Genomic DNA, 12,410 nt, shown 5'->3' on the forward strand with positions numbered 1-12,410 from the left:
AAACATAAAGAGCTATATTTATAGGTTATCAAAAAGTCAGGAAATTTAAAGAACAAAAAAATGGAGAAATTTTGAAAAAATTAACTGCTTTTACTACCTAAAAATTAGAAACACCTGTTAGTAATAACGTAAATGACTAAAGTGTCAAACATTGGAAATTAATAATATAAATAATGCATAAATACCCTAAATTTTAAAATATATAAATTAGTAAGTGAAACTACCCCTTTATTAGAAAAAAAGAATAAACTAAGGCTATGTGTCAACTCTTCTGTTATTAAACATTTGTGAAATATCCAAACTCATTCAACTCTCTATTAATGAAAGTAAATTTTGAAATCAAAGGGTTCTTTTAGACATATAAAATGCAGAAACGTTTATTGCTTGTTTGTTTGCTTGCTTGTTTCTTTTGGTAACACAACTCAGTACTAATAAAGATGTGGTATAAGTCCCACACTGCTATGGGAATGGAAAATAGTTTATCTTTTCTGGAAGACAAATAGGCTGTATCTGTATCAAGAGCCTTAAAATGTTTTGACCCTTTGACTTGAGAATTACTGTTTGAGTGGCTTCCTGAAGAAAAAAAATCATAAAATATTGAAACATTATTTACAGCATTTAAGAAATGAAAGTCAATCAAATGTGAGCAATTATAAAATGACTAAATAAAGATATTCATAATGAATAATTTGTTTTTATTATCATGTCTTGAAAAAAGTATTTAAGACTGTAATAATGAGAAAAATTTGAGGATATAATAATACTGTATAATCCCAAGTTTAAAAAAAGATATTTTATACATACATGAGATATCACAATATATATATGATTTATGTGATGAATTTACTACATTTTTTGTATGGTGGTATCACAGATAATTTTTGCTTATGATATTATTACCCATATTTTGTATAATAGGTATATTTTACTTTTATAATCAGAAAAATGTAGTGAAAAAGTTTACCTCTCAAACTAGTCACTTTGAAATATTATTTCAATGAAGCTTTAACTATTTAAAACATTGTGAGACTTCTATGGGAATACTAACTCAGGATTCTAGGGCTACAAAAATGGTGTAAACAAGATCTGCGCTTTTCAGAAGTTCAGAACCTTGTGCAAAACTTGTAATAAACACACGCATTCATAGCATGGTGTAAGAGGTTGCTGATTTCAGTAATGAATGAATGAAAGAGTAGATGATACTCCAGCAATAAGCAAGCATGGCTGTCAGAGTCATAGAGGATCTCACAATGGATTCTTGCTGCATTTAGCTCAACTTTAAAAGCATAAGTGGGATTTCACAGAAAAGATGAGGCTGCAGAGAGGAAGAGAGTTCCAGAATGAGGAAACAGCTTGAGATAAAAATGGGAACAAGTAGTGTGCCTGTGGTCCCGGTTGAGTTTTGAGTAGTCAGTTATGACTGGCGTATGAAGTAAATGGCTGGGTAAAAAATATTAGCCAGAAAAGACAACATTGAAGCTGATTGTGATGGACCTGGAGCATTAACTATTTTCTTTAGGTAAAGGGGAACCGTTGAGTTAACATGATTTGGTGGAGGCTTCGCAGGGAGCCCTTGGGCAGAAGTGTGGATGGTGGATGAGAAGTAGCCAGTAAATGGAACATTAGAGGCAATCTTAATAGTCCAGGGACTGAACCAGGAAAATGACTCTGGAAATGTAAAAGATGATGACAGATTTGAGAAACATTTATGGAATAGCATTAAGGCCTTTTGGGCCATTTGAATGCAGTTGCCTGAGACCCACCTTACCTGGAACCTAGACTCAGAATCACTAAGTATAATGCCTAAGAATTTGATTTTAGCAAATTCCCAAGGGGAGATGACCACATACTAAAGTTTAGGGAGCATCAGTTTGTCACTTAACCTGAGCCAAAGAGTCAAGGATTCTGAGACCCCAGAACTCAAATCCTTGAGACCCCAAGGAGTCAAACACCCTAGAGTGTTTTCAGCTGTAGAACACCCAAATTATGGTTCACATGGCAGGGAGGGCTGAGTTTAACGTTAGATGTCTTCTGTGGCTCAAAAATCCCAGGAAATATATTTTTTAACCTTGTACAATTTGGGATATTATTGGATTTAGCTGAGCCAAAGTGAAATCAAATTATTCAATAAATCAAAAATTTCCAAAGCCCCTTTCCTGAAAACACTGAGAGAGCATTGCTCTTCTAGTCACCCATTTGTTTATTCATTCGTTCCTTGCATGAGTATTTATGACATACTTCCTTGTGCTAAAGGATAAGGATGTAAGTATTAACTATAGAGCCCCTCCTTATCTTCAAAGAACTCACAGTCTATTAGGGATAGAGGAGCCTATATATTTGTGTCCACCATGAAGTAGATGCTAAATCATTACATGCAATTCTCCCAGCAAACCTGAGGTCTTATTATTTTCATATTACAGATAAAGAACCAAGGTCTCAGGAAGATTATATGACTTGTCCCAGACCTCACAACTAATAAGTGGTAAAACCAGGCCATGATATCAATTTTATCCGCCTTATTCTGTCCCCGAAGAAAGAAGGAAATCGAACGTGCACACAAAAATAGGATTATTGTTATTACAGAGAGATGTGCAGTGTACTGGCAGAGCTTGGAAACAGCTATAATTGCCACTGTTTAGCAGAGTAGTTCAGACCAAACTCTGTCCTTGAAAGTGACTTGTGACCTGGGTCTTGATTATAGGACATCACTATAAAACTGAAGAGTTAGGTGTTTTCCTCATTTTGTAGGCAGAGAAAAACGAGCAATCTATATTAACTCGAAACTCTATTTATAGCCACGCAGTTGTAAGGCTTATTAACTTACAATTTTAAAATCTTTATGATGAGTGATTTTTACATAATTGATGATATAAACAAGCACAGATATGTAAAAACAAATAGCATATATGGCTTAAAATACCAACATGTGATGTTTCTTAGAGTTGATCAGAGATTGTATACTGAGGCAGATCTTCAGATCTAGAAAAAGAAGGATGAGGGTTGTATACCCATGATGTCTCATTCAAAAGCACCTCTGAAATCAAGACATGGTTCTCATTTTAATAATATATCTATATCTCAAAGCTAAATTTATACCAACTGAAATAAACACTGCAGTTTCAGTGTATACCTCAAGTGTGTATCTGTCTAATAATTCTTTCACAAAACATAGGTTCTAAATCAACACTGCTGATAAATGAGGGAGAATTACAAAGGAATAATTTAAAAAAAATCAATAGATCAGAGTTAAAGATGAAAAAAACATAGGCAAAAAACTATGGAAAATGCTAAAGTTATCCCAAGGATGCAATTATTTCAAATACTGTCATAAAAGTTTAAAAGCTAGGAACATTTCAGACATAATATTTAATTCTCATAATATCTCAAGCAAGAAAACCAGATAAGTAGCTTGTACAACATCACCAAAGTGAGATTAAAAGCCAGGATCTTTTCCAGGCCCATGGAACTGATAAGTCCCTGCTTTTTTGGTTTTGTCAACTTATGTTACCTTTTTTAAAAAAAATATTGCACATTTATATTATCTTTTTTTGTTTTGCACACTTACATTATGTAGTTTTTTTATTTTTGATATTTCACACTTTTCTGTTGAATTAGCTTCATTCCGGCCTTCATGAAAAAAGAAAAAATTCATTTAGTGTGGAACCATCTTCCTGACCTTGAATCTGTAATTTTCAAAGTAGAATAAATGGTATTTATAAGTCATTGTAAAGTCACATGGATTATTTGACTGTACCTTTTAATATTTACCATAGAAAATACCGTGATGTTGGGTCACCTCTAAATGCTTTCAATTATTTTACACAAATACATAGGAAGAGAGAGGTAGATGCATACACAGATACATAGAGTAAGTCTTACTCATTCAAAGCAAGAGACATTTTTTTTCTTATAATGTATAATGATCAAGGAACATGGATTTGAGCACTTGTTATTCGATAACTAAGTAAAAAAACAATTAGTGAATTTGCTGACAAGTGCAGATAATTATAACCCTTCCATCTCTGTGCTATGTCAATTTCAAAAGGTTTATTGAGGGCTTATGTTGTTGCCTATGCTATGCAAAGCTGACCTTTTCTTTCCAAAATATAGTTGGAAAAAAAGAAAAGAAATATAATTCACTAACATTATTTTTTAAAAAGTTCTCGAAGCAACTTTTATATTGAAGTTGAATCAACACTGTGACGTAGCACAGACAAGCAAATAGCCACTGCAAGGTTATTAAAAGAAAGAGTTGACCTTATATTGAATCTCTTATTTAGAGGATTTAAACCAGATTATCCACTTTATTTCTTTAATTCCAACATGCCTCTTCTTTCTTATAATGATGAAATTGTAAAAATGTGCCGAAATAATTTCTCTAAACTAATTGTCAGAGTTGATTTTAAATCTAAGTCTAATCCTTTATGATTCATCTAATGGGCCAAACTTGATATGAAAAATATTGTAAGTATATATGAATCAATGCTCTTGATTTTGTTTTATAGCCTTTTTTATAGTACTAATATTGATATTATCCTTTTTGGTCTTCTATCAGGCATTTTTTATTTTAAGGGTTAATTGGCTATTTACCTATTAAGTTAGCAACCTTTTTCTTTAAAGGGCCAGACAATAAATATTTTAGGCTTTAAAAGCCATGTGGTATCTGTCCCAATTACTGAACTCTACTTGATAGCGTGAAAGCAGCTGTAGTTAATCCATGAACACAGGGGCATGTCTGTATGCCAGGTAAAACTTTATATATGCTGACTTATGAATTTCATATAATTTTCGCCTCTCATGGAATATTCTTCTTTTGTTTTTTTTCAACTATTTAAAAGCTTAAAACAAAAATTCTTGTTTATGAGCTGTACTAAAACAGGCAGTGGACTTTATTTGAGAAGTGTACTTTAGTTTGCCAACCCCTGTCCGTTTTCTTGAAGATATATGTAAAAAAGTCATGGTGCTTACGTGTTTATTCTTTATGTACATTTTGTTAGTAAAGAATCAATCTCTTTACCTGCTAAATGAGAGAGGAAGAACGTTTTCAATGAAAGCAGTAACACCTCTGTCTGACCTGTGACTCCTAAGGATAGGGACAGCAGAGGTGAAAGTGACTTGCTCCCTCCTATAATTCCTGAAGAAGTTGCTTGCCTTTCTCAAATCACACCAGCTGGCCTTCACGCCTGCTCTTCCTTGATGCCCCACTAATGCTATCCGTGCTCTCCTGGAGAAATTGTCTTCAGGGCAAAGGGAAAATTCAGAGAACTTTGGTGACTCTAGCTTCCTTTTCAGCCAGACTAAAGCTTATACTCCTCACACTGGAAATGATGATTTCTTTTTTTTTTTAATTAATTTTTATTGGAGTATGGTTGATTTACAATGTTGTGTTAGTTTCTGCTGTATAGCAAAGTGAATCAGTTACACATATACATCTATCCACTCTTTTTAAGATTCTTTTCCCGTATAGGTCATTACAGAGTTGGAAATGATGACTTCTCATAAAATGGGCTACCCAGGTGGCAGAAATTGGGATAGAGAGAGCAACATGCAACTGATAGATTTTTTTTTTCCCCTAGAGCTTCTGAAAATTAGTATTGGTATTGAGTCTATTGTTTAAGAAATTAAATTTGATTCTCAAATCTTCAGACTCACAGCTAAACTTAATTCCAAAGCCAGCATCACACCTGCTCAAAAATCTTTGATGAATGTTTTTTTACATGCTTACTCATGAGGCATAAAAATCAAAATCAATAGAGATAGGCATGCTTGTATCAGTTTTATTCTCGTATCATTTTTAATATTGAAATTCTCCATGTGCTTATTTCAGAGTATTCTTTTCTCTTATGGTTTACATACTTTGAAAAATTGAATACTTTAAGTAAACATTATGGAGATTTATTATTGGACAGTCTCACTATTCTTTTGTTTCTTGGATGAAATATACTCAATATCAGGAAGTACTTCGATTATTATTATTATTATTATTTTTAATTTATTTAATTTATTTATTTTTGGCTGCCATTGGGTCTTCGTTGCTGCGCGTGGGCTTTCTCTAGTTGCGGCGAGCGGGGGCTACTCTTCGTTGCAGTGCACGGGCTTCTCATTGCGGTGGCTTCTCTTGTTGTGGAGCACGGGCTCTAAGCGTGCGGCCTTCAGTAGTTGTGGCTCGTGGGCTCCAGAGCGCAGGCTCAGTAGTTGTGGCGTGAGGGCTTAGTTGCTCCGCGGCATGTGGGATCTTCCTGGACCAGGGCTCGAACCCGTGTCCCCTGCATTGGCAGGCGGATTCTTAACCACTGTGCCACCAGGGAAGCCCTCGATTATTTTTTAGAGAAAGTAATTATTGAAGTGAATTAAGACTCCTCATTTATGTTATTCCTGATGCATTGAAAGCTTCATAGATAAGATCATGAGCGATGTATGGGACTTTACATTTTTTCAGTTCCAAATATGCATACTATATATAAAGTATATTCAAGTGTACATGCTATGTATATATGAATTATGTACATATATATACATATGTAATGTATATAGGAAGTACATACAAGTTCAGAGAGATACATGACTTTTCAAGGTCACACAACACTCTTCCATTATACCATGTTGCTTCCATCTAAAGAATGAAAGATACAGTTACTTATTCTTTGGAAAGAATATTGTCCCATCAAGTTATTTTTAAAAATATATATATTTTGAATTTTAGAGTAGTTTTAAATTTACAGAAAAACTGCAAAGAATACACACAGTGTTCCTGTATACCCCACACCCAGTTTCCTCTACTGTTAATATCTTACATTATAACGGTGTTTTTGTCACGACTAATGAATCAATATCAATACATTATTATTAAAACCCATACCTTATTTGAATTTCCTTAGTTTTTATCAATCAGTTTCAGGATTTCTTCCAGTATACCACATTAATTAATTTCAGTCTTCATGTCTCCTTGACCTTCTCTAGACTGTGACAGTTTCTCAGACTTTCCTTATTTTGTATGACCTTGCCAGTTTTGAGGATTACTGGACTGGTATTTTGTACAATGGCTCTCAGTTTGGGTTTATCTGGTGTTTTTCTCATGGTTAGACTAAGTTATGGTTTGGAGGAGGAAAACCACGCAGGTAAAGTGCCCTTCTTATCACATCATATCAAGGGTGCATACTGTCAACATCACCTATTACTGCTGATCACCAGGTGTGGCGTAGGTAGTGTTTGACAGGTTTCTTCATGTAAAGTTCCTCTCCTCCTCCTTTCTAGAGTGTACTCTTTGGAAAGAAGTCCTGTGTATAGCCTGCACTTAAGGAATGGTGATTTATGTTTCACCTCCTTGGGGAGGAGCTTCACTTCATTTTTATCTCCATGAAGTTAGCCGAGAATATTGCCTCCACTGAATCTTGTGAATAGGAGAATCTTGTCCAAGATATGCAAGTGTGTTCATATTAATTGAACAGTTATCTTCCAATGCATACTTAACTTGCCTGTGTATTTTTTTTTTCCTTCATGGTTCATACAATAAATGCATATGGATTAAAGATGAGAAACAGGACACTTGATTAAATAACTAAACTGGAAGAGTTTATTTACTGGGCTTAGTTTCAAATTAGTTGTAAATTGACTCACAGAGTTCTTTCAACTACAGGGTGAAGTGGAATGGAATTTTACAGCTAAATTTAAACTAAATATGAAGAATCTGATGATAAACAAAAAATGGGAAAGTCTAGATATCTTTTATGGGTAGTAGTCTTAACACACTTCATATAATGGCTAAACATGCTATTTGTTATGTCTAAAATAATGAATTAAAGCATAACATCTTACTATCAGAATGAAATAATTTTTGACACATTTTAAGAGGGGGGGGATTTGGCTATGTCAATAGGCATGGAAGTAACACTGAGTTTATTTTGGGGAATTAAAAACAACGTGTACCCTCCAGAAAGAAATATTCAAAAACATGCGTTATTTAAAAGTAAATATGAAAAACAGACTTATCTTCCCCAAAATGAATCTCATTCTTCCTTCATTCATATCATTGTAACATAATAATAATTTGGGGGCAGGGTATTTTAAATGAGAAAAAAAGTTTGATAGCAGATTTAACATGAGAAGATTCTACAGCAGACTTAGACTTGTTAAACTTTTTAAAATCAAAAAATTAATTTTCTATCTTCTAACAACCTGTATTTGAATTCTCTTAGAATACCTCACCCTCTTTCACGTATTAGGCAATGCTTTCTCATGGAATTTTTACTGACTATATAATTGACCCCCAAAAGAAGATAGTTCAATATTGCAGTCTGTCTGAAAAACAAGGTTGATTTTCTTCTACTAATATTTTGAACCATTATATCTCAATCAAGTGGATATATAACTATTCTAAAATAAAAATGTAAAGAATATGAAAAACCATATAACTCTTTCTTCTTAAATTCCTACTCCTTAGATTTTTAAAGAATGGATTTTTTCTTAATAAATTGACATATATAGCATAAACTAGTAATTGACTGAAAACACATACTTATTCTAGACAATGTAATGCATTTATGAACTGTAATGACAACTATGAAATAAAATGTAATATAATGAAATATATTGGTGACACTGTTGTCAGAGCAATCCAGGAAAATTATTATTTTGCAGTTACATATACTGATTCACACCCTAAAAATATTAAAGGTAATTAAGTAATAAGTGATTTAATGTTTGTGTGGACAAGTAAATACCATGAAAATATTGAAGTGATGCTGTAAATATCTTACCTTAAAGAAGACTGGAGGTTTTGCGATTTCCTTGAGATGTGTAAAATCCAGTGAGATTTTACTAAGGAGAAAATTATCTTGAGAGTTTTCTGAGAAGCAACAAAAACTGTTGTTCAATGATAGTGGCTTCAATTCATTCCTAAAACATTTACTGAAAGCTAAATGACTCTGTTCTGCATGTTGGGGCTACTGTGTTGGATGTGATTTGGGGCCGGCCCTCTGGGAATTCTGTGTTATAAATTCCATTTATAACAGTTTATAGTCACTCAATAAATTTTGCTTGTCTTTCCACCAAAATAGAGTTATTGTATTTTTATTGCTTAGATTATCATGTTAGAAAATACTATAAATCTTTTGAAAAATTTTCAAGCTACTTTGGCAATCTCCTGTTAGGACAAAAATCTGTTGGTGTTGTCCTAGAACTTCACTTAAAAAGTGAACAGCCATGGCCAGGGCCTGGGCTAGGGGCTAGAGGACACCAAAAGGTGTCAAACACAGCCCATCCTTTCAAGAAACTTTGTATCAAGGTAAGCTCATTACATACAAGATATTTATCTAAGAGTATCATCTTCTGGAATCTAAGTCCAAGTCATTGATTTTGATTTATTTGATAAACACTTTTTATGCACTCATAAAGCTGTAAATATATTTGCATTTTTGAGGAGCATCTGGAAATGGTGATACATACAAGAATAACTCTTGTTATAATTTCTAAATAATATTCAGGAGATGGAGCTTGCTGTAATAGAAAGATGATTTACTTTGGAGTCAGGCAGATCTGAGTTTGATATAGGCCTGTATCACAGCCAATAGCCTATGACTTTGATCTAGTTCCTTAAACTTTCTGAGACTCAGCTTTCTCACTTGTAGTGTGTAGCTAAATCCTAACTTTCAGTGTGGCTGGGAGGATTTAACATAACATATACAGGGTTCTTCGCACATGCTTGGCAGAGAGCAGGTATGGACAACTGCTGCTGGGTATTTGTCAGTGTTAGAATAATAATTCTTGGGCAATGCTTCACTGTTTTAAAAATGACTTCACCTTCATTATGCAATCTAATTTTTATACTAACTTCTGAAATTAAGATATTATCAATTCAGTTATTCATGTAAAGAAACCAAGACATGGAAGTGACCAGTGGAAATCTGACACATCCCGAATTTGAATCTTTGACTTCTAGCTCAAGATCCTGCCTTCTCCATAAAGAATTAAGAATTGTGAGAATTCAATTTTCCCTTGTTCACACCAAAGCCTACCTGTCTGGTTTGGACAAGATATGTAAATTCTTGAAGTCTTAGCTTCCTCACCTCTACATTGAAGGCATTGTACCGATATATCTTCCCAATCCTTTCCAGTTTTGCATGCACTATGAGAGTCAGTAGAGTGTAGTTGTTAAGATACAGGTGTTGGAGATTAAACTCTTGGATTCAAATCCTGACTCTGCCATTTGTTGGCTCTGTAAGCTTAGGCAAATTACTAAATCTCGTCAAGTCTCATTTTACTCATCATTATGGGTTAATAAATAGTACTTACTTCAGAGCATTATCTTTGTGAGGAATAAATGCATTAAACTATGCAAAATAGGAAGAAAGGGATCTGGTATAGAATAAGTGTTATACATATAAGTTTTTGCTGATTATTTCCTAAAATTGTGCCATCAAATTGAGTGACTCCAAGTGAGCTATTTTAACTCTTCAAGTCAGAGTAGATTTGCTTAAACAATTTAGTGTAAGCATCACCATCCTGGATTCTTGGCCCAATCACACTGCTGTTCTTGTGACACTGACTCAACTCGCTAGCTCTGTTCTAAAGAACAGTTATTGGTGGGCATAGCCACATACACCTAGGAGCAGTGTTTGCCTGTCCAGAAATAGATGAATGTGTATCAATATATAGTCAGCACTGAATCTTCTCCTGGTACCCAACTGAACTGATGAATCTGTTTCTTTGAAGTTCTGGAACTATTTGGGATCTGGGTCAGTATGATTGCAGAAGCCAACGATTCTAATTAGACATTTGCTGAAGCACCAAAAAGTATAGCAAAACTGCTTTGCAGAATAATTATTTAAGCATGTAAATTCCAAGCATTAGATGCAAATTAAAACTCATTTTGGTAGAAGAATAATTAAAAGTCTTAATTCTATATGTTATTTGTAGACAAACGCAAGTTTTATTTTACTAATAAAATTGTTCATTAACATCTTTAAAACATATCACATTCATATTAGATCTCACTGAAAAGTAATTCTAACAATTGAACTTAGACATATTGAAACACATACGACAATGGAGTCAACATAGAAGTAATAGCTAAATTTTTGGCAAATTGCTTAAAAATTTTTTAAAAAGGTTTTATTTCCATAGCATGGACTTTTAGAACATATTGGTAAACTATTCCTGCCTAAATTATTGTTTAATAATATTACAATATTTAATAATTTAACTACAAATTTTATTTACAGTTTCCATCTTTTAATTTTGCTTTGTAAGAATTTCAAAAACAGCTGACATTTTTCGAAACAGCTACTAGCACAGTGGAAAAAAAAACCTGCTTTCATTCCATTTTTTTTTTTTCTGTATTCACTCTTTTTTGCTAGGTGGCATGCATGCAGTGGTTTCATGGAGACCATACAATGCTTGAGATGATTGAGAAAAAACGTTGCTTGTGCAAGGAAATAAAAGCTAGACAGAAAACGGAAAAGGGCCTTTGCAAACAGGATAGCATGCCTATCCTACCCAGCTGGAAGAAGAATGCGGGTACAAAGAAGTACAGCCCTCCACCCTATTCTAAACAGCAAACGGTATTCTGGGACACTGCCATATGACTGTGTGCAGGATGGTGTGAGCTCCACATTACTTAACACGAAGAGGGAGGTCGACTCGGTCATGTGATAAGTAACTGTTACGTATCGTCTCAGTCAAAATGGAATGCCAGGGGTTCCCTGGAAAACCCATGGGAAGCTGTGCCTATTCGTGGCTAGTTCAAGATAAAATCTGTATTTCCTTGCATTTAAGGCACACTTATTTATCATGGATTATTTTGAATCCAGAAGATATTAAGATGTAAATATTTTACTAGTTTATGGGTGACACCTGAAATAATACACATTATACGTATATAAATGATAGAAATATCAAGAGTTTTACTATATGATACAATTTCGGTATTAACTGGTTTGTTATCTCTTTTATATGTCCCTTGATGCCTTTGATTATTAATTTTTGCATTTAAAATGTTTCTTTCTGCCCACCTTTGGTTTCTGTACACGAGCTCACAGGTAGATTATGTTCAATCACACAATATATGATCTGGTGCTAGTAATGTAGAAGTTGAATATCATATTCGTTAGGAACATCTGTTGCTTTGTACGTTTTCAAGGGTTTGACAGGAAATGAATGGCAATGTGATGCTGAATTTGGACGTCCACATTACATCAACACCAATATTTTTGCTACATTGGCTTTATAAGAATTTCTCTTCAGTATCATCTTGTTTATACTAAGCAATGGTTAGTCAGACTCCAGAGAAAGTTAATAGGATATATTTGGACATCCCAGCAGAAAACATTTCCTTCAGAAATGACTTTAGGGACACATGTCCTTGCATCATTCGTTTGATTGGAGGAGACCAGGGTTCACTGTGATAATGGAAG

At 33.9% G+C, this 12,410-nt stretch overlaps 1 protein-coding gene across 1 annotated transcript in view; it reads left to right on the forward strand.

Annotated features, from left to right (window-relative positions):
- The window catches only part of NYAP2 (neuronal tyrosine-phosphorylated phosphoinositide-3-kinase adaptor 2), a 244,088-nt gene extending 232,506 nt beyond the window's left edge, over positions 1-11,582 (forward strand). Inside the window, exon 6 of the mRNA XM_059927443.1 lies at positions 11,355-11,582. Within this exon, the coding sequence (XP_059783426.1) occupies positions 11,355-11,582 (228 nt within the window). The remainder of the gene's footprint in view (positions 1-11,354) is intronic.
- Positions 11,583-12,410: the final 828 nt, after the last annotated feature.

Source organism: Balaenoptera ricei, chromosome 7 (genome assembly GCF_028023285.1).
Source record: "Balaenoptera ricei isolate mBalRic1 chromosome 7, mBalRic1.hap2, whole genome shotgun sequence".
Classification (NCBI taxonomy): Eukaryota; Metazoa; Chordata; class Mammalia; order Artiodactyla; family Balaenopteridae; genus Balaenoptera; species Balaenoptera ricei.